This window comes from Denticeps clupeoides, unplaced genomic scaffold (assembly GCF_900700375.1).
Source record: "Denticeps clupeoides unplaced genomic scaffold, fDenClu1.1, whole genome shotgun sequence".
NCBI lineage: Eukaryota > Metazoa > Chordata > Actinopteri > Clupeiformes > Denticipitidae > Denticeps > Denticeps clupeoides.
Genome location: NW_021630111.1, coordinates 96602 through 122500, shown reverse-complemented (window position 1 = coordinate 122500; position 25899 = coordinate 96602). Strand labels below are relative to the sequence as shown.

Genomic DNA, 25899 nt, shown 5'->3' with positions numbered 1-25899 from the left:
CTGGTCCACACCTCACGCCGCTTAATTAAAACAGTCAAGGTTTGTTTTTCGCTCGTCTGGCTCACGGCGTGTCCCCTTGGGGACGATGCGAGGGCTGTTGCCACGGGAGACTGTCAGTCTAACAGTGATGTCCGGACTGCAAGCTGTCACTGAGCTACATTTATGGCATTTATCAGAGCTATGCAGGATCTCAGGAGGACAAATTTACGCATTTATCAGAGCTATGCAGGATCTCAGGAGGACAAATTTACGCATTTATCAGAGCTATGCAGGATCTCAGGAGGACAAATTTACGCAGTAACACTGACTGACAGAAAATAACACATATTATATTAGAGTTATAGTTATATTTGGGTCTCTTTTTCTATTGTTATAGTTTATCTGCGTATTTTACTACATGAACGCCCTTACTTAATTCTAGCCATGTGAGACAAGGAAAAAAACAACTCATGCAGTTTTACTCTGATCCTGCCTGACCTGGAAAGCCAGTCACTGAGTTTATCACAAGCGCATTCGGATTCTTTTGATTACATGATTGAGAATTCCACGCGAATGAACTGTCCATATCGTGCAAAGATAATTAAGGTGTTGCAAAGGTATGAACAGACTGAACAGGTCCCAGACAAATCTCTACTTCAACACCAACAAGACCACAGGTTGCAATCCTGAGAGAATGAAGGACCAGTCGGATCAGAGAAGTGGAGTCTGTGAACGATTTATGGCACAATGTGGCCTTCTGCCAAATCAAAGTGCTTTTATTTCAGTAAGCAATGCAAACCATGTGCAATCTTATTTGTTTTATCATAGTTGTTTCTAATTGTATTTGTATTAGATTGGGCGATGCAACCACCAGTTCTGGATCTGGGACTGTTGAAGAGGTTAATTCCCACATACAGTAACTAATAATGCTGTTTTTATAACCTGGACTCCTCCCTCTGACAGCCCATTATAAAAAATAAAAACCTCATTCCCACTACACTGGTGCTCGCTGACAAGTCACACAGAGACATGAATCTGTCAACAAATGACAGAAAAAAGCACTGCAGCTGCATTAACTGGCCCAAACTGAAAGCTCCTGGATCCTGGAATAAAGGACCTTCAAGAACTCTTCAGGCTGGAACCAGGAACCATGTGGCCTCAGATCACAGTCACACAGCTCATAGTGGGGCTTCAACTGGCATTAAGGTAGGCATAGAGGTAGTGCTGACCACGCGGAAGTCAAATGCCAAAGAAAGGAGGATCATGGGATGTCCCTATGACCCTCACACCACTCTGGGCTGGACATCTTTGTGGGGGGCAGTAAGACAGCGAGGCTCTGGACAGCAGATAAGAGTTGCAGCTGCTGTCCCCCGATAAAGCAGCAGATAACAAAGCAGCTGGAAAGAAAGATGGAGGTCAGGTCAAAGGTCATTGCAACGAGCGGCGGGGCATATAAGCATGGGCCCGGACATGCCCCTCAAATTTGCAAGTCATGTTTACACAGACCCTATGAAGTCATTACAGGTCACCACCACAATCCAAAATCCAAGCAGGCACGCACACAGACACCCATGCCTGAGGACCCAAAGCACCTGATGACAGTGAACATGAACGCTGACAATGACCTTAGGAGGAAGACTAGGGGGCGTGAAACCATGCAAGTCCATGCAGAGCCCCTGTTCAGGATCTCCACTTAACAAAAGTCGGGAGGCCAGGAAGGGCGTGGCAGCGGCAGCTTTGTTTGGTCACATATGAGGGCTTCGCCTGATAATCTCCCAGGTGAATCGTTCCTCTCTGTGACGCTGTTGGAACAGGCATCGGGGCTAATAACGAGGAGAGCCTTTTCATCAGAAAGTGGCGGTTCACAAGCAGGTCAAGGCGGCTCTCTGCATTCGCCCGCATTCAAAAAGCAGACGTCTGCCATTCGACCCCGTGCAGGAAATGCATGTGAGCGAAGGCCATGGATCGACATTCCTCCCCTTCCGCTGCTGTATCCCAGGCCTTGTGTCACATTTACTTGTGCTCTCAACATCAGACGCATTCATGTCAAATCATGGAGTCCATTTTGTATTTTATATTTAAAACACTGCAGAAGAAATGCAACTCAATTTCAGTAAAGAAGATGCTTGGCCTTACATCGCCCCTCCAGAAAATGAAGAACCCTGCAACTGGTGAAACATTCCACAACTTTTTAATGTGATTCCAGCATCTGGAATGAACTCATAATAAAAAATAAAAAAAATCAGCAGAAACATTCTGAACGTTCCGAGCGCTAACACACTTAACCTTTGACCTGAAGAGTAACAACTGGCATGGACAAGACCTGTACACCAAATATTTGAAGAAGTGGTGGTAGGCGTGGGCGAGGCTCCGCAGAACGACACGAGGTGAGCGGCGAAGGGAGCCGCGGCCCCGGCGGAGAGCAGCTGGCTGCAGCCGGACGTGACCGGGCCAATCAGATTCCAGAGAGCGCCGGAGACGGAGAGGGACGCGGCGCAGGCCCCGGCCAGGAATTCCTCAGCGCTGAGCGGCCTGAGCCCGCGCCAGAGCGCACTTGTTTGTGTGTCACTGCAAAGCGTTCTCAAATCCGGACACGTGTCAAGCCAGCGTGGACGGTGAAATAAACAGGCATTTAAAGAGGAAGAGGGAATAAATGTAGCTCTTGTCTCAGCCCTCAACCTTGGAGCAGGCAGCAACATGAGTGTGTGTGAGTGTGTGTGTGTGTGTCAGCTATAGAAAATAGGTGGGAGGAAGAGGGGGGACTGAAACTTGATCAAAAAGAGAGAGCAAGAGAGAGAGGGGTGTGTGAAAACATACTTGTGCATCAGTGTTTACATGTATGTAGGTGGAGTGTGTGTGTGTGTGTGTGTGTGTCCAGGGTTAATCCTATAGTTCTCTGTATGCATCCTGCAGCCTGTCTGAGACAAGGATGAGTTTCTGTATCAGGGTTCAGGCCCACCCCCCCACACCAGTCACACCCACCTCTCTGTTGCTAGTGGTATAGTCTCAGTCACACACACAATGAAACTGGAAATAGTATAATAAACATATATTACATTAAACGTACACATGCAATGACAGTCTTCATCAAAATGTATAATATACATAATTACATTCATTTGATAAAACACATTAAAACATTCTTGTGATCTAATCTAACTGAAAGTAATCTATAGAAATCACAAGCCTGAGGCCTGTACATAACGCTCACCGAATTTACATTTACATTTAAGGCATTTGGCAGACGCCCTTATCCACAATGACTGTGCTGTTCTGACCTCGAGGGGAAGTTCATTTAAACTCATTTAAGTTCATTTAAACGAGGGGCCAAGACGGAGAAGAGTCTAGATGAATGTCAGGCGAGCAGTACTGGAGGCTCGGAGTATACGAGGTGCAGTGCGAGGTGTAATAAGGGCTGTGAGGTAGGATGGTGCTGCTCCATGTTTGGCTTTGTAGGCCAGCATCAGTATTTTGAACCTGATGCCTGCAGCTACTGGGAGCCAGAGGAGGGAACGTAGCAGAGGGGCGGTGTGGGAGAACTTGGGAAGGTTGAAGATCAGTCGTGCTGCTGCATTTTGTAGTAGTTGTAGAGGTCGGATGGTACATAGTGGTAGACCAGCTAGAAGGGAGTTACAGTAATCCAGTCGTGAGATTACTAAGGACTGAACCAGTATCTGGGTGGCCTGTGTTGACAGATGAGGACGGATTCGTCTGATATTGTAGAGAAGGAATCTACATGAGCGGGAAAGATTGCTGATGTGAGTCGAGCTGCATTCCACCTGCATTATTCAATATTACACTTATTTAATTTGAGAGGACATTGATATAAATAATATGAATGCGCGTGCACACACACAGAAGGCAGCACTGACACACACATCTGGTTACCTCCCACTCAGTGACTGACTGCGATGTTATTTACGCTTTCCTATAACGATTCTGACCCTCATCAATCTCAAACCGCCACCCGACCGCTGTCAAGCTTCATATGAAGCAGCAAGATGGAAAATAAACCAAACAGGCTGCCAGTTTCATTCTAGTCCCACTAACACGCCACACAATTATAGCAATCACAAAAACATAAGGGTTAATTCACAATCAATGCAGCGGCTCCGTTAATGGCTCTTAAATCCGGATGCTCTGCCTGCAAACAAGCTCCTCTGAATTATTCATCCATCAGAGCACAGAAAGATGCAGACAGACAATAGACCTGCTATGAGCTCAGCTGCAGCGGCACACATTAGGATGCAGCTGACGGTGTCCCGGTGGGCATCGGAGCACACAGAGGGCTGTCTGGGGGACCCCGGGGACACGGGACCCATGCATCCTGTCTGAGAGATAACCTCAGAGCTGCTCCCAACCGGCAGGATCTGCCTGCGGACACACGTGCAGGCACAGCGGAAGGCCGGCCAAGATCTTAAACGCAAATAAAAAACCGTCGAGCGTATATTTCATATTATATCTATCGTCCTGGATCACACAGACCAACTTCTAGGAACTGCTGGATCAATAATGACTGCAGAATGAGCCATCATCGACGTGCTCTGACGGGAAATAAATAAATCTCAAGGGACATCCCACCCCCTCCCGACTCCCCCCGAGGCCACGAGCCTGACAGATGCAGTTGTAGCCTGAGAGCACCTCGGAGAATGTCACCCCACGCGGCCATCTTAATTCTCAAATTGCTTCGGTTCTGGGAACAGGATGTGGCTGGAGACCAGCAAGCCGAATGTGCAGGGGATACAGCACATGCTGCAGTGCGTTATGGGTATTTCAAACGTACTAATCCGCACACAGTTCAAGTTGGTGTCAGCCAGCTTCCTAATGGCTCGCCGATAGAGGTTATCACACAACTGGCTGCTTTTCAGGCATGTAGCTCCAGTTCGGACTAACAGCAAACGAGACGAAACAGGAAGAGCTACATGCACCCGAGTCGGACGGAGTTCATTATTAGGAAAATACCTTTATATCAAAGGAACAGGGCTGGAGAGCACGGCCTCTAAAGCTTGTTTAGATATGATGGCCTCCAGAGCAACAAAAGGATATGAAACACTTCACTTTATAACTATGAAACAGTACAGTGAATGAATCATCCATCACCCGTCAATAACTTCAAACGATAAAATGATTCTACATTGACAGTAAAAGTAAAAAATAAACACAGTCCTGGATTCCACCTCCTTTTATGATGGGCCAGAGCTGGATGAGAGCATTTGAAGAAAATGATGAGCTTTACGGAGCAGGATAGGTCAGCAGTAAAAACACATATCAACTGTTATGTGTCTAGAGGTGAACTCTCCGGTAACTGTGTGACCGTGATGACCAGCATCATCATCATCATCATCATCAACCGTGATTAAAGATGAGTGTAACCTGGAATGATACAATGCTTACGGTGAATGTTGCTACATTTTGGGAATATATAACACATGCCTGAGGCCTGTGTGGAAAACCGGAATGTGTCAATACACTTTGTTCCTAGGGAGGAGCAGCAAAATGTCCCCGCCTGTCACATATGGCACAAACAGTGGCTTGCACTTGCCCTCAAAAGCCTTGAAAGTTGATTGTGTGTACGACTGATGTAGGTGTTATTACACGCAACACTTGTACATGAATCTGTTCATTTCTCACCTTTGAGAGGACATTTGAAAAAAACACACACACCACCCACCCACTCACTGACGACGCAGTGTTAATTTTATATAAAAAGCATATCAATTTTACTACCAGGTAAGTACTATTGTACAGATAAAAAGATATGTTACCAGATTGCATATTGTAAAAAGAAAGTATATTCCCCAGCCTTCATCAGGTATATTTGTTGCATTCAACATATCCTCAATTCTGGGTTGGGCCCATGCACTTTAATAAAGAGGGTTAGTGTTCTTATATAACTGTAAATCCCCCAGCCAAAAGGGGCAAGATCCTCGAATTTCCGCTGATGAATGTCGAATGTTTCATTCTGATTCAGCCTGTAATGCTTAAAGAGTGACAGTCACTGCTGCACAAATTGCATGTGGTAAATGATGTCTCCATCAAGTCATCTGCACACATCAAAGTGGTGGAAACGTTGCCCTAATAACAGCCCTGCTCTCCCCGGACGGCAGGGACGTGTCCCAACCAGCAGCGTGTGGGAGAGAGGGCTGGCTGGCCTGGTTTTGGAGGGTCCGCATAAATCAAAAATTCACAGAGGGAAGGCTGTGACAGGCCAGAGACGCTGCTTAACATGGTCCCTCTGAAATGACAAAACCGCCTCACACAACGCAGCAGAACAAAGTCTGAAAGCGCCTGGTCTCGCACCTCGGCTGTAGACCATAGAGGGGAAGTGAGTAGGTGACTGGAACCGAAATGGTTGATAATCCACAAACCAGAAGAAAACACCAACACTACAACACAAGTGAATCACGACACGGCACCATTTAAAAAATGTGACCTGTGCCACTGTAACATCCATGAGACAATGGTCACAAAATATGAAAAAAAGATAAACATGAAGCCAGTACAGGATATTTACATTTATGGCATTTATCAGACGCCCTTATCCAGAGCGACTTACAATGAGTAGTTACAGGGACAGTCCCCCCCCTGGAGCAACTTATGGTTAAGTGTCTTGCTCAGGGACACAATGGTAGTAAGTGGGATTTTTAACCTGGGTCTTGCAATAAAAAATGTCATCATGCAACGTATAAAAATAAATAAATAAATAAATAAATCTTTTTACAAACAAATAGGACCAACTTCCTGGAACGTGAAGACGTGTTTCAGTGCCAGTGCACCTGTATAAAGAGCAGCTCAGGCAAATCGGATTTTATGTGTCAGACATTTAGACATTAAGAGGGAAAGACAAAAACGGTCAAATGAGTCAAGCAACATTGTTCCTGTAAGTAGAACCTTCCTCAAAACCAGAGTTGGCACACCAATGTCTACAATCAGCATTTTCTCGAACCAGTTTCAAGGAAAAAGGTTTTAGTCACACTCCAAGAGAGGCTGTATTAGAAATAGAGCTGTTTCATGGATAAGTAACTGCAGGCTTCCTTGTACAGAAGAGCTGGTTATTGAGAACCGAGAACGTAAATTCTGCAATAAAAAAAAAGAAGAAGAAGAAGTTCTGCTGAGCCACAGTCATTGCCACTTATGGACCGATCCTTCTCACAACAACGCAAGCAGCCGCGAGCGCTGAGGTCATCAGGCAAGAACAAGAGGAATGCAACCAAACCAGACGTCTGCGCTCCGGCCAGATTTTTACAGTTGTGTAAACGCCGTGTCGCCGAGAGAGTAACTATACACAACGTGACCTCCGATGAGCCTCGCTCACCGAGGGGGGTCCGGCCGAATCCCGGCCAGGTGCAGCCTGGGATACACGTCTGCAGGGCAACACGCCGTGCGGCCCGGGCTTGGCAACATATTGGTGGATTAGTTATATTTTATATGCATGTCCATCTGAACAACACGAAAACACGGATTTCTGAAGAAAATTACAAGTATTTGCAATGTTTATAGGACCAGCCTTGCTGATCATGTTCAGAAACAAGGTCAAATCATGTTAATTACATTGAAGAGTAGAAATCTTGCCATATTGGACATAATGAATGTTATGCTGTGGTGCATGTAGTTTGGTGAGCGTGTGTAAAATTTGCATAGAGGAAAAATGCGGAGGACAAATATCACACATCACACAGAGTCAGAGAGACGCATTCCCACCATTATTACTTTTCCTCAGAAGTTGCTTGAGAGAGAAATTTGTACTAAGCTGTCCCCATCAAGGTGTCGGTGAAGTGACAAGACCGCAAGGACCAACATCTAGTCACTTCCTCATTTCCGCTCGGATCAAAACCCCCTGTTAACTGCAGGGCGCGTTATCAGTTCTCCATCTCAGAGCAGCATTTCTCTCCGGTGCCAGAGCAGAAGGGGAAGTGAGGAGCCGGACAGGTCCGCTGCCGCCGGTAATGAGCAGTGTGGGATCCTGCACGGCTGATTTACTGAGGATAAACACTGCTGTTTAAACGGCAACACGAGGTTTATTCAGAAAACGTACAAAAGAGAAACTACACCCAAATGGTATTTTAAGCGGAGATACAAACTACGCAGGTGATCTTATCAGTATCTAATGCAAAACTGTCTGATTCTCACCCTTATTAGGTGTATTATATCTCCTGGCCATTGGCTTTGGCAATATATCCTGCACCTCAACCAGTGGTCACTTCGGCAGGAGCTGTAGGTTTGGTTTTAGTTCATTATTAATTTTGATCAAACTAGTCACTGACAGTTAAGTGACAACCAACGACAGGCATTCATTGCTTAAATATTTTGACAAATCAGATGCAATTTGAAGACCTTGAATGCCTGACAGCCAACATGATCATGATCTTTCATAGTCATATTCATGAAATGGGCCAGTGCCTACAGTGTTTTGCCGTATTGCCGCTGAGACTGAAACTCATACCGTGTCACTCATAAACAACCTATTGTGATGTGGCAGCTCTGCTGGGGGCTTATGGGTAAAGAATGCGCTCCCCGCTGCTCAATGAGCACATTGTTTGTCGGGGTTGAGTAACGCCTCAGATTTAGACGCCCTGCTCTCCGGCTCCGACTTCCAGCCGGAGGATGGTCCGCCGCTCTTACTGGAAAATACGAGGGGAAAGCAGAAATACAAACGGTCTTCAGACTCTCCATCTACGGCATATGAACCACGAAAATAATATTACACATGAGATGCTGAACAAACAAGGGCTTATGGCCTACAATGCGTTTGTGACCTTAAGAATGAAATAATAACTAAACAATTAACCCCAATTAACACTTGCATAGTTTCCATTAGACTTGTTTGATACCAGTTGAGAAACAAAAATTGATGGACGATTCCAATTTAATTCCAGAGTATTTAGAAGATTCTATGCAATACAATACGTAATGCAGGAATAACAACAACTATATCACAAAGTCAACCATGCTCGGTGTATTGCAGTACAGTTGTCCTCAAAACAAGAAAAAGACTCTTTGAACAGTGCAACTGCTGTATTGCTTTGCCATTTACTATTTTAAACCATTACTGTGTACAAGAATACCATGCAGTCCCGCTGTATTATCCCACATCTATATTCATTTAAACCACAAACATTTCTGTTCCTACTCAATGGTCCCCCTGACTTGAATATGTCTTCACCAACCCTGTCTGTTCAACCCCGAACCCGGATTATGAGTTCTGCTAAGAGGCGTTTAATCCTCTGGGATTATATCGGGACACCGTGGTGGCCAACAAATTGAACACTCAGGAACGGCAGCTGTGGGTTTAACATGGTTTACTCCTGGAAACCGCATTTTCAGGGACGGCGTGATGATTCGAAACAGAAAAAGAAGATTGATTGCTTGATAATAAAATGATCAGACTAGCATACGAATGAGAAATAAATGGAAACAGATTACTGGCGGAGCAGTGTGATGTCATGTTTGACAGTTTTCCACATACTTGGAGTGAGCAGGGCTGGCCGGTGGTGGTCTGGGGAGCTCTGAAGCTATCGCTCCGCTGAATTATACACACTCCATTTACTGCTCAGAGACAAGTTATTGGGGCAAAATGGTCTGCGCCCAGCCCGGCCCGAGGGCACACTAGTGCACCAGCGGGCGGAGACGGGCAGCGAGATCTCTTTACATAAACACAGTGCTGCTGGCCGAACCCAGAGGCTCAGGTATGTGAGAACTTGGACACTGTTCCCTTCTGCTTTCTTCAAGACAGCGTTTCTCAGGCCTTTTCATGCCAAGCCGACCAAAATTAGCCAAAGCTGATGATTTATTGCTCAACATCCAATGGGGCAGGCTAGGATGTGTGGGATTAAGAATTTTCTAGTTCACAGCAGTCACTCTTACAAAGTCACCAGAACTGATCTCAAAATTTAAATGTCAGTTTAGTGTGCAAACCTGATTTGCTCAAGATTTATTCAATTATCTTCAAAATTGAAAGTCCAGCCTCCTTCCGTGTGAATTGTGTGCGTGAGTGTATATGTCAGCAGTCATTATATGCGTTTCCTGCAAGAGGGTCTGTGACTGGTGGAGACAATTTGTCATGAGGTCAGTAGCATTATTTAAAAGGACGCTCCTCAGTATGCGCAGACACAAGGGACAAAGACAAGCAAACCCATTAACGTCCTCATATGGGCTAGTCTTTTGTTCAATTTAAACCTCTTGTCCTCATTCAGGGACCTTTGCCTTGCCTCCTAGTGGTCAGAAGTAATGTACAAAAAAAAAAAACAAAAAAAAAAAAACAAAGAAAACAAGATGGTGGAATTTCTTCTATGGGGTCTCCAGAAAGTCAACAAGGTACTAATACTCATTTTTGAGGTTGAAACTTTTTGAGGTGAATTATTTCTTAAAAGTGTCTGTATGGACCCTTGGACCCCAAGTATTGGACCCGTTTTAGAAACAGTATTGTAACACAACTATGATTTTAGTCCAGATGTCCTTATTTAAGGACATTATTTTTTGACAAAACTACAAATTGTTTTTTTGTTCATGACGTCCTGCTAATCCCAAACAGCTAAAGGAAATTAAAAATACCCTCCAAACAAAAGCTTGGTTCTCGGGAGGATAAAATCAGCGTTTCCAAAGACAAATGTTGCAACTGCTGCTTTACTCACGAGAGCGGCTCAGTCCAGAAACAAATCTGCTTATACAGTACCATCCCCCTTGGCCACAGCTGCTTGAGAGCGAGCCAGCAATTCAGTTCCTCTCATTTCCTCCGAGCTCAGGCTCTTCCAGTGTCTCGGACGCCCCGCCCCGCCCCCTCTTCCTCATGCAGGTACAGCACAGCCTCGCACTGTCCCACCGCATTCTCCACGCAGCACTTCCCACCACCCTCGCGTTCCGTGCTCTAATCTACAGTTTTTTTAAATATCAGAATCGGAGTGGGAGGGAATAAGCGGTGACGGACGGTGGTTGGTAGACAAGGCGCATATGGAGTCCCCGAACAGCGCCTGTCTACTGTCATTACGGGCACTTTTACTGCATGATGCCCCAGGCACAAACAGCAGCAAGCGAGCGTCAAAGGGCTGCTGTGTTCATCATGACCTATTTAAAGAAACCAGACGAGTGCATTAGAACACGCTTCGGCTAAAATTAGACCGTTTGGACGCAGGATGGATGCAAGTGGCATTTATTTTTCAGACAGGAAGACAGCGGGGACTGTGACGGCCTTTCAACACGCTTGCGAAACATGAAGTCCAGAAAGCGGAGGAACAAGCGGACATGCAGGGAGCCGACAGCTCCACCATTCACACCGTCAGATGGCCTCATTCTCTAGCAAAGGTGCCAACGTGAACCCCAGGGTGACACCTCCGCCAATCCGGCCGCAGGTTACAGAGCGCGGAGGCATTTCACGCCGCGCCTCCATAACCAAATCACAGGACTTCGCCGCACGGTGGCCAATACGGCCCCTCGCAAAGACAATAGCGCTTTCATCAGCCCTTTATAGCGGCTCAGATTAAGTTTCCCGTTTCCGCTGCGATCCGTCCGAGCCAGAGGACCTTCGCCGGGAAAGTGCGACCGCGCTACAGAGCCCGCGGGGTAGAACAGGCGAGCGCTGCGTCTCTAATTAGCTCAAAGTGACACTGTGATTCAGCCCTTTCCTCAGTCTATAGGCCTTTGTGAGGCTCTCCCAGGACATCAAAGCAGCGAGCGCTCCGCGGCGCAGGTACCACCGAGGAACACAGTCCCCATTTAAGGGCACAGAGCACATCTGCCGCATACATTACAGGAGGGGGAGAAAAAGAAAAAAATAAAGGGGCGCTATTAAAAGCAACGCGGGCCTTGCGCATGAGCCACCGAACCCTCCTGTGATCCCGGCAGCACCGGCTGGGCGGCTGCACTTTCAACCGGAGAGAGATCAAATGAGAGCGCCGGGGCTGCGGACTACACAGAGAAGCCAGGCCGTTCCACAGAAACACAACCGGTCCATTTACAAGGCACCTGAATGAGACACCTCGGCCTATTCCCGTCCGTTCTGAATGGAAGGTCCCAGGCATATTGGGACCTTTATCCATCTCGCCTGTTAACTCTGAAACATTACAGCCAGTCAGTGTGTGTGTGTGTGTGTGTGTGTGCAGTCAGCACAATGTCACATGGGAAACAGAGAAAACAACAAACAGATTGCCTGGAATAAATTACATTTTGCCAGATGAACTGGAGCCGCCAGCATCCCAGAAAAGCGTTGGACCTTAATTACATTCGTCATTGGTGTCAAAATGCAACGGACCTAAACCGATGAGTGACACATGCTAGATGTGCTGTATAGTGACTACAGATTGCACATTTTGCACATTAATATTTGTAAATGAATCACTAAATGGCCACACCCTTAAATACACTGTATAAGAATTGCTGGAGAACATTAGAAGGTATAGCTAATGGTGCATGATTTACTTTTATCTCACAATGTACGATGAACTGTAAACTTCACTGGGCGTGAAGTTGAGGGAACATAGTGATTCGCAGCCGGTTAAATTTTTCAATTTTTAAGTTATTCCACAGTTTTAAAATATAACATTGGACATGTCAGACGATATAGTGACCCAGAGCCCTAGTGATTGTTTTACTCTCCTCCTCTCTCCAACAGAGGAACCACTTTCAGGTGCTGCTGGAGGTTTGGTTCAGCGGCCTACATTTTCCCAGCTTCTTACATTTACAGCATTTATCAGACGCCCTTATCCAGAGCGACTTACAATCAGTAGTTACAGGGTCAGTCTCCCTGGAGCAACTTAAGTGTCTTGCTCAGGGACACAATGGTAGTAAGGGGGATTCGAACCCGGGTCTTCTGGTTCATAGGCCAGTGTGTTACCCACTAGGCTATACCACCCTTACCACTAATACCGCTTCTTACAAGTAGGACAACCTGAAACTGCGAACCCCTGTCATGGCCCAAAACAGCTAGTTCTGGGCCTGGGGGGCTTCTTAGCGCACGTATTCAGCAGCACTTGTCCACGCTCTGAATGACAGGGGGCACAGAGCGTCGATGCAACGTCCCATCGGCCAAGATCACATGATCGCTTGGGGTGTTGGAATTAATTGTATAATCGATACACCGCGATTCTACATCGATGAGGTTATAATGACGTTGCTTGGTGATTTTCCGACGGCAGCATAAAAACAGCAGTGCCGGTACTGACTGTGGCGGCCTGATCTGAGTACAGCAAAGCTTCACACCGCGCGGCACTCTGCGGCCTCGTTCTCACACCTTCACAGATTTGCTGAACTTTGACCGCTGCACGCCTTGATGTATTCGCGATGAGCGCCGGCTCACCTGACACCACGGACGTCTGAACCAGCCGTTTTTCTGGCATTCGTGGCTTCAGGTGACTTAAAGCCGACAATGTTTTGTGTCCATGCTAGTGAACGAGACCTTAACTCTTAAATCATGTGACAATGTAGAAAATGTATAGAATGCGTCACGATGCACCGATAACGAGACATTGATCATCGTAACCGAATCGTGAGACTAGTTCGCAGCTCTAAAAAATCACAAACAGTGATTCTTCTGAGAGACACAGATTCACACGACATCATACGAAGCGGGTAGGGCTGCAACAACGAATCGACTGAATCGATAAAAATCGATTACTAAAAGAGTTGGCAACGAATTTCCTAATCGATTCATTATGTCGCGCGACGTGGAGACGTTTGATTATTAAAAAAAAAAACTTTATTTGAGCGCGGAGCGGAGTAAACACACTCGGATGCAGATGCTAGCAGAGTTTGCCGCCTCATAGACAGCGCGGAGCAAAAATAAAAAAAATAAAAAACAAGCGGAGGTAGAGGACAGATACATGGCGGCGGCAGAGAAATCTGCGCGAAAATATGCAAAAGCGACATGGCACGGCACGGGAGCACCACGGCAATGATCCAGCACCTGAAACGCGTGTTAGATGAGGAGGAAGGGAGTTCAGCAGCAGGGGAAGTCACTACAGAATCCTACTTTTGTTCCGTTTTGAAGTGAGGAACGTAATGTCCCTGGTGCGGGAGTTTAACTCGCCGCGGAGGAGAACTAGACGGGGACTTACAGCGCCACCTACAGGTGTGGAGGGGGGATGAAACAGCGTTCGGACTGTTCTCTGCGTCTCCGCGTGGACGACTCGCCTATTGTGTCCCTGAGCAAGACACTTAACCCTAAGTTGCTCCAGGGGGACTGTCCCTGTAAGTACTGATTATCGCTCTGGATAAGGGCGTCTGATAAATGCTGTAAATGTTTACCCGTCATCCAGCTTGACAAGCATGACAAGTTAGCGTTAGCGCGTTAATAACAGTAGTAAAGCAGGGGTGCTATAGTTACTTTGCATTAAAAGACATGTTTTTATTCACTAGCCTTTTTGGGGTTGTCATGTATAGCTACACTGCAAAAAAAGCTTTTCTTACCTAGTAATTTTGTCTCGTTTCCAGTCCAAATATCTAAAAAAATCTTAAATCAAGATTACTAGACACGAAAAATGGCATGAGAAAATGAAGTGATGCTTAAAACTTCTGTTTGAGATTATATCTCATTAAGACTAGCGTTCTTACCCCATTGGCAGATAATTTTGCTTGTTTTAAACAGTCACTTAATTTTGAGATGTTTTATCAGAAAACAAGACATCATTTCTTATGCTATTTCATGTGTCTAGTAAATGTATCTTGATTTAAGATTTTTTTAGAGATTTTGACTGAAATCAGGACAAAACTACTAAGTTAGAAAAGCATTTTTTGCAGTGTGTGTGTGTGTGTGTGTGTGTGTGTGTCAGTGAGAGTTTGTGACTGTGTGCGTCTGCGAGTGTGTGCATCTGCAGTGTAGTGTACATTTGTATTGTTCTTTATTTTTTTTATAAATTATTCTGGCAGCTCAGGTGGCACTTTATTTTTTTAAAAAAGGTGTATATTTGGCAGATGTAAAGCATACATGTGTATGTTTTTTGTGTTAGTCAATTTTTATTTTATTTTATTATTATAACAGCTCAAGGAGCAACATGTTTGTGCACTTTCTAAAGATTTTGGTTCTGTGTTTGAATAAAGGGTTGTAAATGAATGCTTTTCTAGTTTTTCTTTTTTTTTTTTTTTTTAAATCCGATTCTACGATTAATCAAAAAAAATAATCGACAGATTAATCGATTATTAAAATAATTGTTAGTTGCAGCCCTAGAAGCAGGAGCTCCAGCCGGCACGCCTCAGACACGCCTGGAGCTTCAGCGCCTTCTGAGAACGTTATATAGCAGATGATAGTTCTGTTTAAATATTATTGGGCTAAGGAAAGCAGAACCGCGGAACCAGAACAGGAACAACAGAACCAGTTGAAGGAAAAGGTACCAAGATAGAAGAAACGGTTACGTTACGTTAGAAGACTATCTAAAAAGAGATCTATAGCCGCCCGACACGAAGATACGAGGAGGCTTCATTTCTGATTGGTCACGTGGCGTTCAGCGGCCTGAGTGAGACAGCGAGAGGACGCAGGACAGACAACAGAGCCCCGCCCTGCCCAGTCTCTGTAATTACTCCGGTCAGAGCGAGTGGACGGCGAGGGCAGGACGGAGACAGGCCCTGCCGGTGACCATGCCACACCCAGCCACCAGCTGGTCGCTGTCGCAGTTCTGTGGCGGATGCCAGGGGCCGGCCGCCACCACAAGCTCCGAAACGGAAGCCGGCGGCACGGAATACGGCAGATAGCGAAAGACGAGTCTCCGCCCCGCCGGTGAGGTGGGTTCTGCAGACACAGCGCCACGGATTGGCCACGAAAGAGACCACCTCTGTGTCCAAAATTACAGCTTTGATACGAATTGCCATAAAAATGTTGGAAGGCAGCACAGATCCGCGTGTGTCAAGACAATAAAAGTCACAAAATAAAAACTCAATTCTAACGAGACAATAAGAGGACGTTTCTTTAAAAACGGAAATATGGTTCATGCAGGAGTGATGTGTAAATAGAATGTAATGTAATATAATATGTAAATAATAAAACACTGGACCGAAGGCCCAGTTACAGTTTGAGCCCCGCCCCGCGGTATACGGTGAGGTACAGCAAGACCGCCACCGGTGCCGGCTGGTAGTGTTGTAATACGGCTACACCGTACAGCGCCACACCCTAATTGCACGCCGCTCATTTTGAAGCGTGAAATTTCCGTCTGTGAATTAAAGGCTACTTCCAAGGTCAGAGGTCAACTCTCCGCTCTCGATACTGACTATCTTTGCATGTTTTTTTAGTCTACAGGCTCTCGCAATGTTTCCTTGAGAAGTTAGGACACAGAGGGACGTAAAAAGTCAAGCTAGATCAAGACTCGCTGGAACGTTCCAACGGGGCCGCCGCAAAAGGTACACGGTGGAAGGCCATTCTCGTCTTTAGTTTCCCGCATGAGAGCGGTCGGTGCTCAGCAGCGAACGGCGATTATTCCAGGAGTAAATACGGGCTGCGAAGCATCTGCTCAGATTCTGCAGCTGAATCGGGCCTCGCTGGCGTATAAAGAAGATTAACGATATCACAGCAACAGCCTGAACTGCTGAACCCCTTTGAAGAACCACGTCAGAAGAAGAAGAAGAAGAAGAAGAAGAAGAAAACGAGGCGAGCGTTCCCGCGCTGTGGATGTTGGGAGGTAAACAGGCCTTTTCCAAATCCCTTTTAACTCGACCCCGGCCGCATGTGCGCAACGTGGCTCTTATTAAAATTAATTACAGGCAAATCCCGTTCAATATGGCCGGGTAAGTCAGCTGGCTGGGTGGGTGATGGCATGTTGGAGTAAATATTCGCAGCTGTTTACTGACAGATAGTAAAAAAAAAAAAAAAAATGTTTCTGACAAAAACACTGGCAACTGAAGTTGGGAAAATGATTTGCCAGTGAGGGATTCATCGATGCCATATATGGATAAACCTCTCTGAAGATCCCCATATGGGTCGAGTTAAGCACGCTGGCAAATATTAAGCACGTTTAGCGGTCCCACAAATATCCCATTGACATTTTTCACACTTAAACCTTTAATAATTTGTTCTGAATCTCTGCAGGACGGTGTATAACGGAGGAGGGCGATGTTCATGTGCAAGTTAATATCTCGCGTTATTGTGAACCAATATTTTGGGTCCCTTATGCTCAGATCATGAAGTCATCCAAAACAGCAGGGTCAGACGTGGCATTACATGGCGTGACTAAACGCGGCCCCGCGACCGAGGCGGTGCAGGTGGGGCGCAGCTGCAGGGCGGGGCTGAATGACATCACGTGCCCAGCATCCGTCCCGACGTCCGAAAAACACGGGACTCCGGTTACCATTTCTCGCGGGGCGGCGCCACGGTGTGCGACATCTCACACCGAAGGGCGTATTTACGAATGCAAGATTCGCCCGTTCGTCCGTCTGAATTCCTAACGATCCTACGTTGGAGTCCGAGACGACTAGAACAGAGATGAGAACAACAGGACATGTGGAGGAGACGGCGTTGCCAGGATCTGGTTATGAATTTGAAACCTATCTTAAGTATGTTAAGCTGCAACTACTTATCAGATAGTTTTGGCTGTGTGTGTGTGTGTGTGTGTGTGTATGTGTGTGTGTGTGTGTGTTTCATTTCATCGCTGGAAGATTGTTCCACCCGTCTGGTAACACTGTCTGTGGCGTGTTGACAGGTGGGAGCTTCTGAAAGAAGTACGGTGAAAGCGGTCATATCAAACTTTATAAAAATATATTTTACATTATTTATATCAGGGTGGTAGTCGCCTAGTGGGTAACACACTTGCCTATGAACCAGAAGACCAAGGTTCAAATCCCACTTACTACCATTGTGTCCCTGAGCGAGACACTTAACCCCGAGTGTCTCCAGGAGGGGGACTGTCCCTGTAATTACTGGATAAGGGCGTCTGATAAATGCTGTAAATGTAAATTTACAGAAGCAACTTACAGTCGGTAGTTACAGGGACAGTCCCCCCTGGAGACACTCAGGTTTACGTGTCCTGCTCAGGGACACGGTGGCAGTAAGTGGGGGTCTTCTGGTTCGTAGGTAAGTGTGTAAGTGGCCCACTAGGCTACTACCACCTCTCCAAGCCCCAGCATCTGCTCATCTCTGTAAATAGTGGAGAAGAACCGGGCGGGAGGTCGTCTCCATGTCCACTGACATGAAGCCAGCAAGAAAAAGGAGGCGCCCATCTCCTCCCCGCTGCTCCACGGGACCCACGGCCGAGGGCGACGAACCATCCACGCCGGCCGGGGTCCCCGAAACGCGGCCATTTATCACGGGCCTGTCAGCGGCGGTCATTGTCTGCGCCGGCCGAACAACAGGCTGCCGCCGCGAGGGGACACCTTCCCGTGACAACGACACCCGCGTCCGGAGATGCGCGGCGGTGATAAAACCATGACACAAAGGGACGCGGTGGCGTTCGTGACAGCTCTGCGGCACCATCATCTGTCCCCACGGCGCGTCTATTAACGTTCATATCGCCTCGCATCGCCACGAAATGCTCTTACCTCTGGCCGCATGCACGTCCCCCTCCGCGCGTATTTATAAATCCGAACAGCGTCCTCACTTCTTCTTCTTCTTCTTCTCCTCCTCCTTCCTCCTCGTTATTTATTTGCTTGTTTGTTTGTGGAATCTGCACCACGACACCGCAGCGGCGGCGCTACAGAAGGTTCCGTCCTGTTCTCGCCTCCAGACCGTCGCCGCCGCCGCCGCCGCGTCACGTCACGTCACGTCGCTGCTGCAGCCGGCCGCGCGGAGCTTCTCCCCCTAATCGCCGTAAAGCCGCCGTGACTTCGGTGGGGGTGGGCGGGGCGTGGCGCGGTGGGCGGGGCCTGCGCGGTTACCACGGGAGCGCCGTCCCAGACAGGCCCGGAATATCACGGAATATCACGGAATATTAAAGCACACCACGCAAATGAAACTGTAAAAATCCTACACCAAATGTATAAATGTATACAGCACATCTTAATGCAAGAACATTAAACATTTGTTCTCTCTCTCTCTCTCTCTATATATATATATATATATATGTTTTCGATTTGAACCCATGATCAAACAGCCCTTTATGTTGTTGTACCTACTGATAATGTCCCGGGCCCTCGGTGAGACTCCGGTGAGAAATGAGTCTGCTTCCTGACAGGACAGGCCAGCCACCCCCAGGGTGATGAGTGGCTCTAATGTGAGAGCTGGCAGAGCCACTAATTAGAAGCTCTTTTCGGCTGGTTTTGCCGGGGGCCGGTCCTACGTTGGACATATCAGTAAAGGCCGGAGGAATTTGGTCATATCTGCGATTTTATTCATCTTTAGCTGATGATGCGTCATAGATTCATTATAGAAAAGTCCAGGGCGAATCTATTGCGAGCACAAAATGTAAAACTTGCTTCCATTTCACGATGAATGTTTCTGAAACAACAGCATGTTTTCCCTGCCTTCGGGCGTTCCATGTGACTCTGAAGAGGGGGAATACAGTTACCCAACATTCCATACATTCAGCATCACTGTCTAAATTGACAATGATAAAACCCCAATGGCCAAAGGCCACAGGAGGGGCTTAGTGACAATGGGCTGGGGTCCTGTGCTCATAAACCAAAGTCAGTAGATCCACGACTGGGACAGAACAGTGACCTCTTTTCACAGAAAAGCATTAAAACATGAAAACATCCTTTGTTACCGGAATGTATGAAACATCTATATGAAACATATATACATTCTACATGTGTGCTTGAGATGGATGTGTTGTGAGTTTCATCTAGGGGCTGATATCGCAGCCATGCTGTCATTCTGCGGTATGGAAAGTATAATAAATAGTATGAAATTATGTGGTGTATGGTGAACAGTAGAGGAATATACATTCCTGTCAGGAATTTATCATATAGATTTATTCCTTGGCCACAGCTGATATTCATTATACAGTAGAAGCAGAAAATATGCATGTCATTCTCAGGAGTAGAGCTGGTCTGATCATTTTATTGGATTTGCAGTCGGTACAAGGTTGAATGTGAGTTTTTTAATCATTAAAAGCTATCATATGAGAATTTGAGGGAATTGTGATGAAGTAAATAACAGCCAAACAGGGTACATGGAAAGAGCAGATTCATGCAATAGAATTTTCTCTCAATGGAATATATAGTAAGAGTGGGATTGGTTGCCATTCTGGAAGTTCTCAGTGTGGGTCCGCATGCCCTCCCTGCCTTGCGATTCCCCACCAGCATGTGTAGGACATGTTAAATAGATTTATATGATGCAAATCATGGCAAAAACTGAAAAACAAGAAGACGAGCCAGAGAAGAATGAAGGAAACAGCAGTGAGACCTGTGGCTTTTAGATATATCCCCTTTGGAGATGAGCCATCCTCTGGGTGATGGGTGGCTTCCACCCCGGGCACCGATATTTCAGAAGGAGTAAAAAGAGCCCCGCCGCCACATTAATGTTCGTTGAACCAATAAAACATTTGCTAGCGGGCCTTGCATATACTGCCAACCCGTGGATGCAACTTGCGGCTTCTCTAAGTGGCAGCAATTAAAACCGGTGGAAAACTTGGTTAACATGGAGAAGGGAAATTATGACATTTACAAAAACAGTAGCAAACCTAACTAAACTAAGTAAAATTATAAACAGTTCTTGGAATAACATGGAATATCAAGAAGGACAGGAGATGATGGTACATAACTACATGCTACATAACCCTCTATTAGTATTAGTGCCGCTGGGGAAGAACAGACTCTAACCTGTGACAGAGGGTGGCCATTGATCTGGCTGTCACACATATCCCAGGGTGGCAATGCTGGTGACGGATCAGTTGATGCCTGTTCCACGTTCGCTCTCGAGAACCTAAACATGGCAGAGAGAACAAAACACCTGGAAGCGGTAGTGTGCATTTATCTGTTCTCAGCCGCGAGACACCAGGAAAATCTCATCTCTCCTTCGCTTTTTACGGTGAAACGTGACTCCTCGCTGGATGTGGGATCCGGGGCTCTGTGTTCCAGCAGACGTGCAGGCAGCACACCCTGGTGAGACTAGGAATAACAGCAGCTGCCGCCGTCCCCCCACGCAAACACACCTAGACCAGCAGCAAAGAGTACATAATACATCTACAAATCCACATAAATCACATATGATAAATGCAGGGTCTCCGGGCGTAAATTGAATTACATTCTGGAAAAGTTGAGAAATAACATGAAGGCTAAAAGATTTTAAAGATTTAAAAATCTCACAAGCCAATATTTTATTCAGAACACAGATAACATAAGAAGATTTTTTTAATATTTACACAAAAAAAATTAGCTCATGTCCAATTTGATGCTTGTTCCATGTTTGGTTGTGAATAAAATAGTAGCTCGTGATTTGAAACCCTTTTGGTTTTCATTTAATTTACAGAAGGTCCCAAGTTTTCCAGAATTCGGATTGTTCTGGAAAAAGTACAAAACCATAAAAAATTTTAATGCCATTTTAAGTCCCCCCTCTCTAATTAAAATGTCGTTGATGTCTGGAGAGGTGACGTTGAACATTCTGCCGATGGAGTCTAATGCTGCCTCAAGTTAAGACATTATCAAAAATTAAACCATGACCAAAATAAAAAAGGATTCTTTTTTCTGCAGGATTTACGATTTCGTGAGTTGAATCCAGCGTCACAGCTTCAACATAAACGCAAAATATTTTTGCTGAACAGCCAGCGAGGAGCCGTCGTTTGTGCTTCACCATGCAGCAAATCAACATGCATGTGCGGCGGCGGCCCATCGTCCTATTATTCCTCCCTGCAGGCCGGGTGACCTTGGCACCGTATTTTGCCCTCCGTCTGATATTCGCATTCCTGTTGCGTGTCAGTACCACAATTCTGAATTTCGTAGAAAGGAACAGACTTTGAGCGTCAGAGTCGGCGAAGGAGTGAGCAGGCTTGACAGGAAGTTGTAAAGCACGAAGGTGTCCTCGCTCCCCGTGAGGCCCGGCCCACCGCGCGCTCCTCGGCCTTATTTCTGTCCTCCGCGGGGGCGGAGCGAAGGGGCTTTATACAAAACAGGTGCTCCCCAAATCCGCCTCATTACGGCGAGAGGGGCTAATCTCTGCCCCCGAACATCACTTCTCAAATCAGCGCCGCAGTAAAAGACCCTCCCTGACAGCCACGCCATAAATCCCCAATTACCATATTTCCCCTCGCCGGAGCAGCAGCACTGAGCCAAAGTTAATTTCCACCGCAACGCTGCAAAAAAACATGGAGTTACATCATCTAAAGGGAAACATGCGGAGATTAGATCGGACTCGTTTCAGAAAAGGCCAAATCGTGAATCAAAGTGAGGAAAATGAGGCCGAAACACAAGGAACTCAACCACACAATTGATCAAAGTGGGTTTTTATTTACCAAGGACAGCTAGATGTACAAAAAGAAGGACCCCCTGGTATGACGAACGTGTTCCAAGGATTCAGCAGCTACGGCGTCTCCACAGGTTGGACTCCCCAGCACCCTCAACCACCCTTCAGCCTCCATCAGCACGCAAGGTTCCGCAACACAGTGGAAAAGCTGCTTCGGATCTTGTGAAGATGTCGTGTAAAGTAGAACTCTGTTGGGTGGTGCCCTAGCGGTTCAGGAAGTGGCTAAGGAAGGTGCCACCGTCCCCACACGCTGCTCCCCGGGCGCCTGTCATGGCTGCCCACTGCTCACCAAGGGTGATGGTTAAAAGCAGAGGACACATTTCGCTGTGTCACCGTGTGCTGTGCTGCAGTGTCTCACAATGAGAATCACTTCTCTTCCACTTTATCGCCTTCCAGTGATGTTGACAGGGAAAGTGCTGGGTTTCAGATAATTGTACTTTAAAAGTTGGGCAGGAAATACAGCACCCAAAGGTGTTGAGCAGTGACTATGATGGGGTCCTTGCATTGAATTCTTCTTGCATTTTGTTTGCAGGCAGGAAATTCCAGCAGGATTGTTATTTCTCACCAAACGTATGGTTCTGTACAGGACGGAGATATGTATCCTCGCTAGGTCTGTGTTAGGAAAATAAATACACCGAAGACCAATATTTATCTTTGCATTGAGGTTTAACAGCAACGTGGGAGATATCTGTTCTGGCCCTCGGGTTTACAGTTCGTACTGGGGTGTCTGGATGGAGGCCAGCAGATGTCTCTGGATGGAACGTTCTAATGGGAACTCTCTTCACCCCATACCACAGAAAAGTTGGTCCTCACCTCCAGTCTGGCTTATAAATAGTCCTAGGCAGCCTATAGTATTGTTGCATTTGGAATTAGTAAAAGCCTTTATGTATATTATATATTGGAGATGCATATACTGGATATGCATATACAAGTATGTTAATTAGTGCAGCGTTATGAATGAATTTGGAAACCTTCTTGTGTTATTTTGTTTTTAACACAAATTAATCACATCGCAACATCCTCTCATAGTTTCTAATGCTGAACATCGAGAAAAATGAAACGGCTGAGGAGGGCTTGCCAGTGGAAGTTAGTGAGAAGGAGAAAATTTGAGTTCTCCATTCAAGAACATATACTGTATATACTCTTCATATTTGTATTAATGTCCCGGTGTTTCGTGTGTGCAGCAAAAAAACAGATCCCAGATGCCGACATCACACCAGTGTCATACTTAACAGGCAACCTCAGAAATGCTACACATTTTACTTTTTTATCACATCATTTGTCATCAGTAATTCAAGACAGAAATCATGCTGCCTTTCTCCAACCAACATCTCGTACTGGCCCACCATCAGACAAAGTTCTGACGATCTGAAAGCGTTACAACTTCCAAAAATAACCCAAAACTTCCATTTTTGATGTGATTAATCATGATTTCCTGTGATTATTTATTTTTAACGAATTGGCCCTATTTTCCGACTCATTGATTGAGTGTTCTTCTGTAGGTTGGAACTGAGCTGGATGATTTACTGCCACCGGGATGGAACCTCTACCTGCGTTACGAACACATGGGGGTTTGCATGAGACCATCAAGGTCAGGGTGAAGGAAAGTTAAAAGTTCCCTGGTCCTGTAAAGAGAGATAGTAACTCAGAAGGGTCATAAAGCCGCAGTAAAACCAGCCGCCGAGCTGTTAATAAACAGCAGCTTTCACCAGGGAAGAACCTGTGGGTTCCACGGCTAGAAGAGGAGAGGAGACGGCAGATTCAGCACTTCGTTTTGTTTGCCGGCCTGCAGTTCCTCCACTACAGCCGCCGACGAGCGCAAAGGTCCTCCAAAGAACATTCCAGAGGCAAACGGGGCTCCTGGGAGGGCTGGGCTGAGACCAGACCTCCATCTGCTCCCACACCGTGAATACAACAGATCAGGGGTGATGATCAGACGCTGGTACATGAACAACAACGCAGACGTTCTGCCTGGACGGTGCTCATATTATGACACGTCCATGGGAGCTTTCATGAAGAACAGATCCTCTGTTCGGTTCCTGCCGAGCGTTCCTCCTCCACACATGTTGCTTGTTTGCAGGTTTTCAGGAAGGATTCCTGCACCCCTCCCTCTCGGGCCATGCTCTCTCCTGGCTCCACTTCCACCAGGACGCCGGTCAGGATCTGCTGCCGCAGCCCACGTCGCCACCTCTTGCCTCCACATCCCCAGGGACACGTTTGGATGCCCTCCACTTGCTCTGCGCTCCCTCAGCAGAGGCTCATAAGGAGGCTCCCCGGAGCCCCACAAACCATTAGCCAGCAGGCAGGAATGTCCCAGCACTCATGCAGAGCCGCCCTCCCCCATCCCCACATGCAATCAGCAGACGGCCACCCTGTTAACCTTCCCTCACCAGGTCCTCGCCGCTAAACCAAATCCGAAAGCACGTCTTTTCTGACACGTTCAGCTGCTAAGAATGTCTTTTGTCACCACACCGCTGCTAAATGTGACAAATGTTAGCTCATGTTTACTCTGGATTGTCTTCGGCCCTTTCCTGTTGCGCGGTGGGGGCTGATCCGGCCCACAGTTCCACTCGGAGGGGTAAGCCGAAGCATTCCTGCCATTGCTCACCGCGGGGAGGAAGAGAAGAAGAAAAAAAAAAAGAGAACCAGGTGTACCTCCACAAAAGCGTCCAGGGTTCCTGCCTCCAAGGAGACGTGGGAACGACCGCTGGAACCGTCCAAGTAGGACTAATGCGGCCGAATTCGCAGGCGTCATTACGGCAGGCCTGGCTTTCCGCCACGAGAACCTGAGAACACGCCCCGGGCCGTGTTCAAATCGTACCCAGAGTCACACATAATGCCTGCAGTCTTCATGCAGAAATGGCTGCGGCGACTGAAGTAATGGGACAAACAGCCTTGTGCTGCCCACGTGAGGCTATCTACGGACAGTTGAGGCGACCTATCCAGAGCCACTTACAACCAGTAGTTACAGGGACAGTCCCCCCCGGAGCAACTCAGGGTTAAGTGTCTTGCTCAGGGACACGATGGTAGTAAGCAGGATTTGAACCTGGGTCTTCTGGTTCATAGGCGAGTGTGTTACCCACTAGGCTACTACCACCCCACAACCTCCGACACAAAGGAAATTCCTCGTAGATTTTTTGTCTCCTGAATGAAATGAAGAGGAGGCGTTTTCAATTAAAACATGACATGAAACATCATCTTTACTCAGAAATCAAATTAAATGATTTTGAGTCAAGAATGTAACATTGAATGCCAGAGAAACAGGGAAGGATAGGAGGGTGTGACCTGATGGACGATCTTTTGCAGGAATCATCCAGCAGATCATCTGCGAACTCATGTACATAAGTGGGGGATTCTATAAAAAAAGGTAAAAAAAAACGAGGGAAGAAGACGCACTTCTGCAAACCAGTTTCCTCCTGCTGGACATGTAGATGTACTGCAAACATCAGTCAAATTTCACAACCATGAACCCTAACCTTGCAAAGTTCTCCAAAAATTCACAGAAAATGGGAACAGAGGGGAAAAAAAAAAGTTTAATCTCATTGTATCAACTTTCTCCTGTCGGTCTCCATAAGAAGTACGGACGTGTCGTGATTTGTAGTGGCTCCTGTGTC

At 46.6% G+C, this 25899-nt stretch overlaps 1 protein-coding gene across 1 annotated transcript in view; it reads right to left on the bottom strand.

Moving 5' to 3' along the window:
- LOC114783708 (unconventional myosin-IXa-like) overlaps positions 1-18707 on the bottom strand; it is an 86067-nt gene extending 67360 nt beyond the window's left edge. The window contains 1 exon segment of the mRNA XM_028969214.1: positions 18427-18707. Within this exon segment, the coding sequence (XP_028825047.1) occupies positions 18427-18438 (12 nt within the window). The 5' untranslated portion in view covers positions 18439-18707.
- Positions 18708-25899: the final 7192 nt, after the last annotated feature.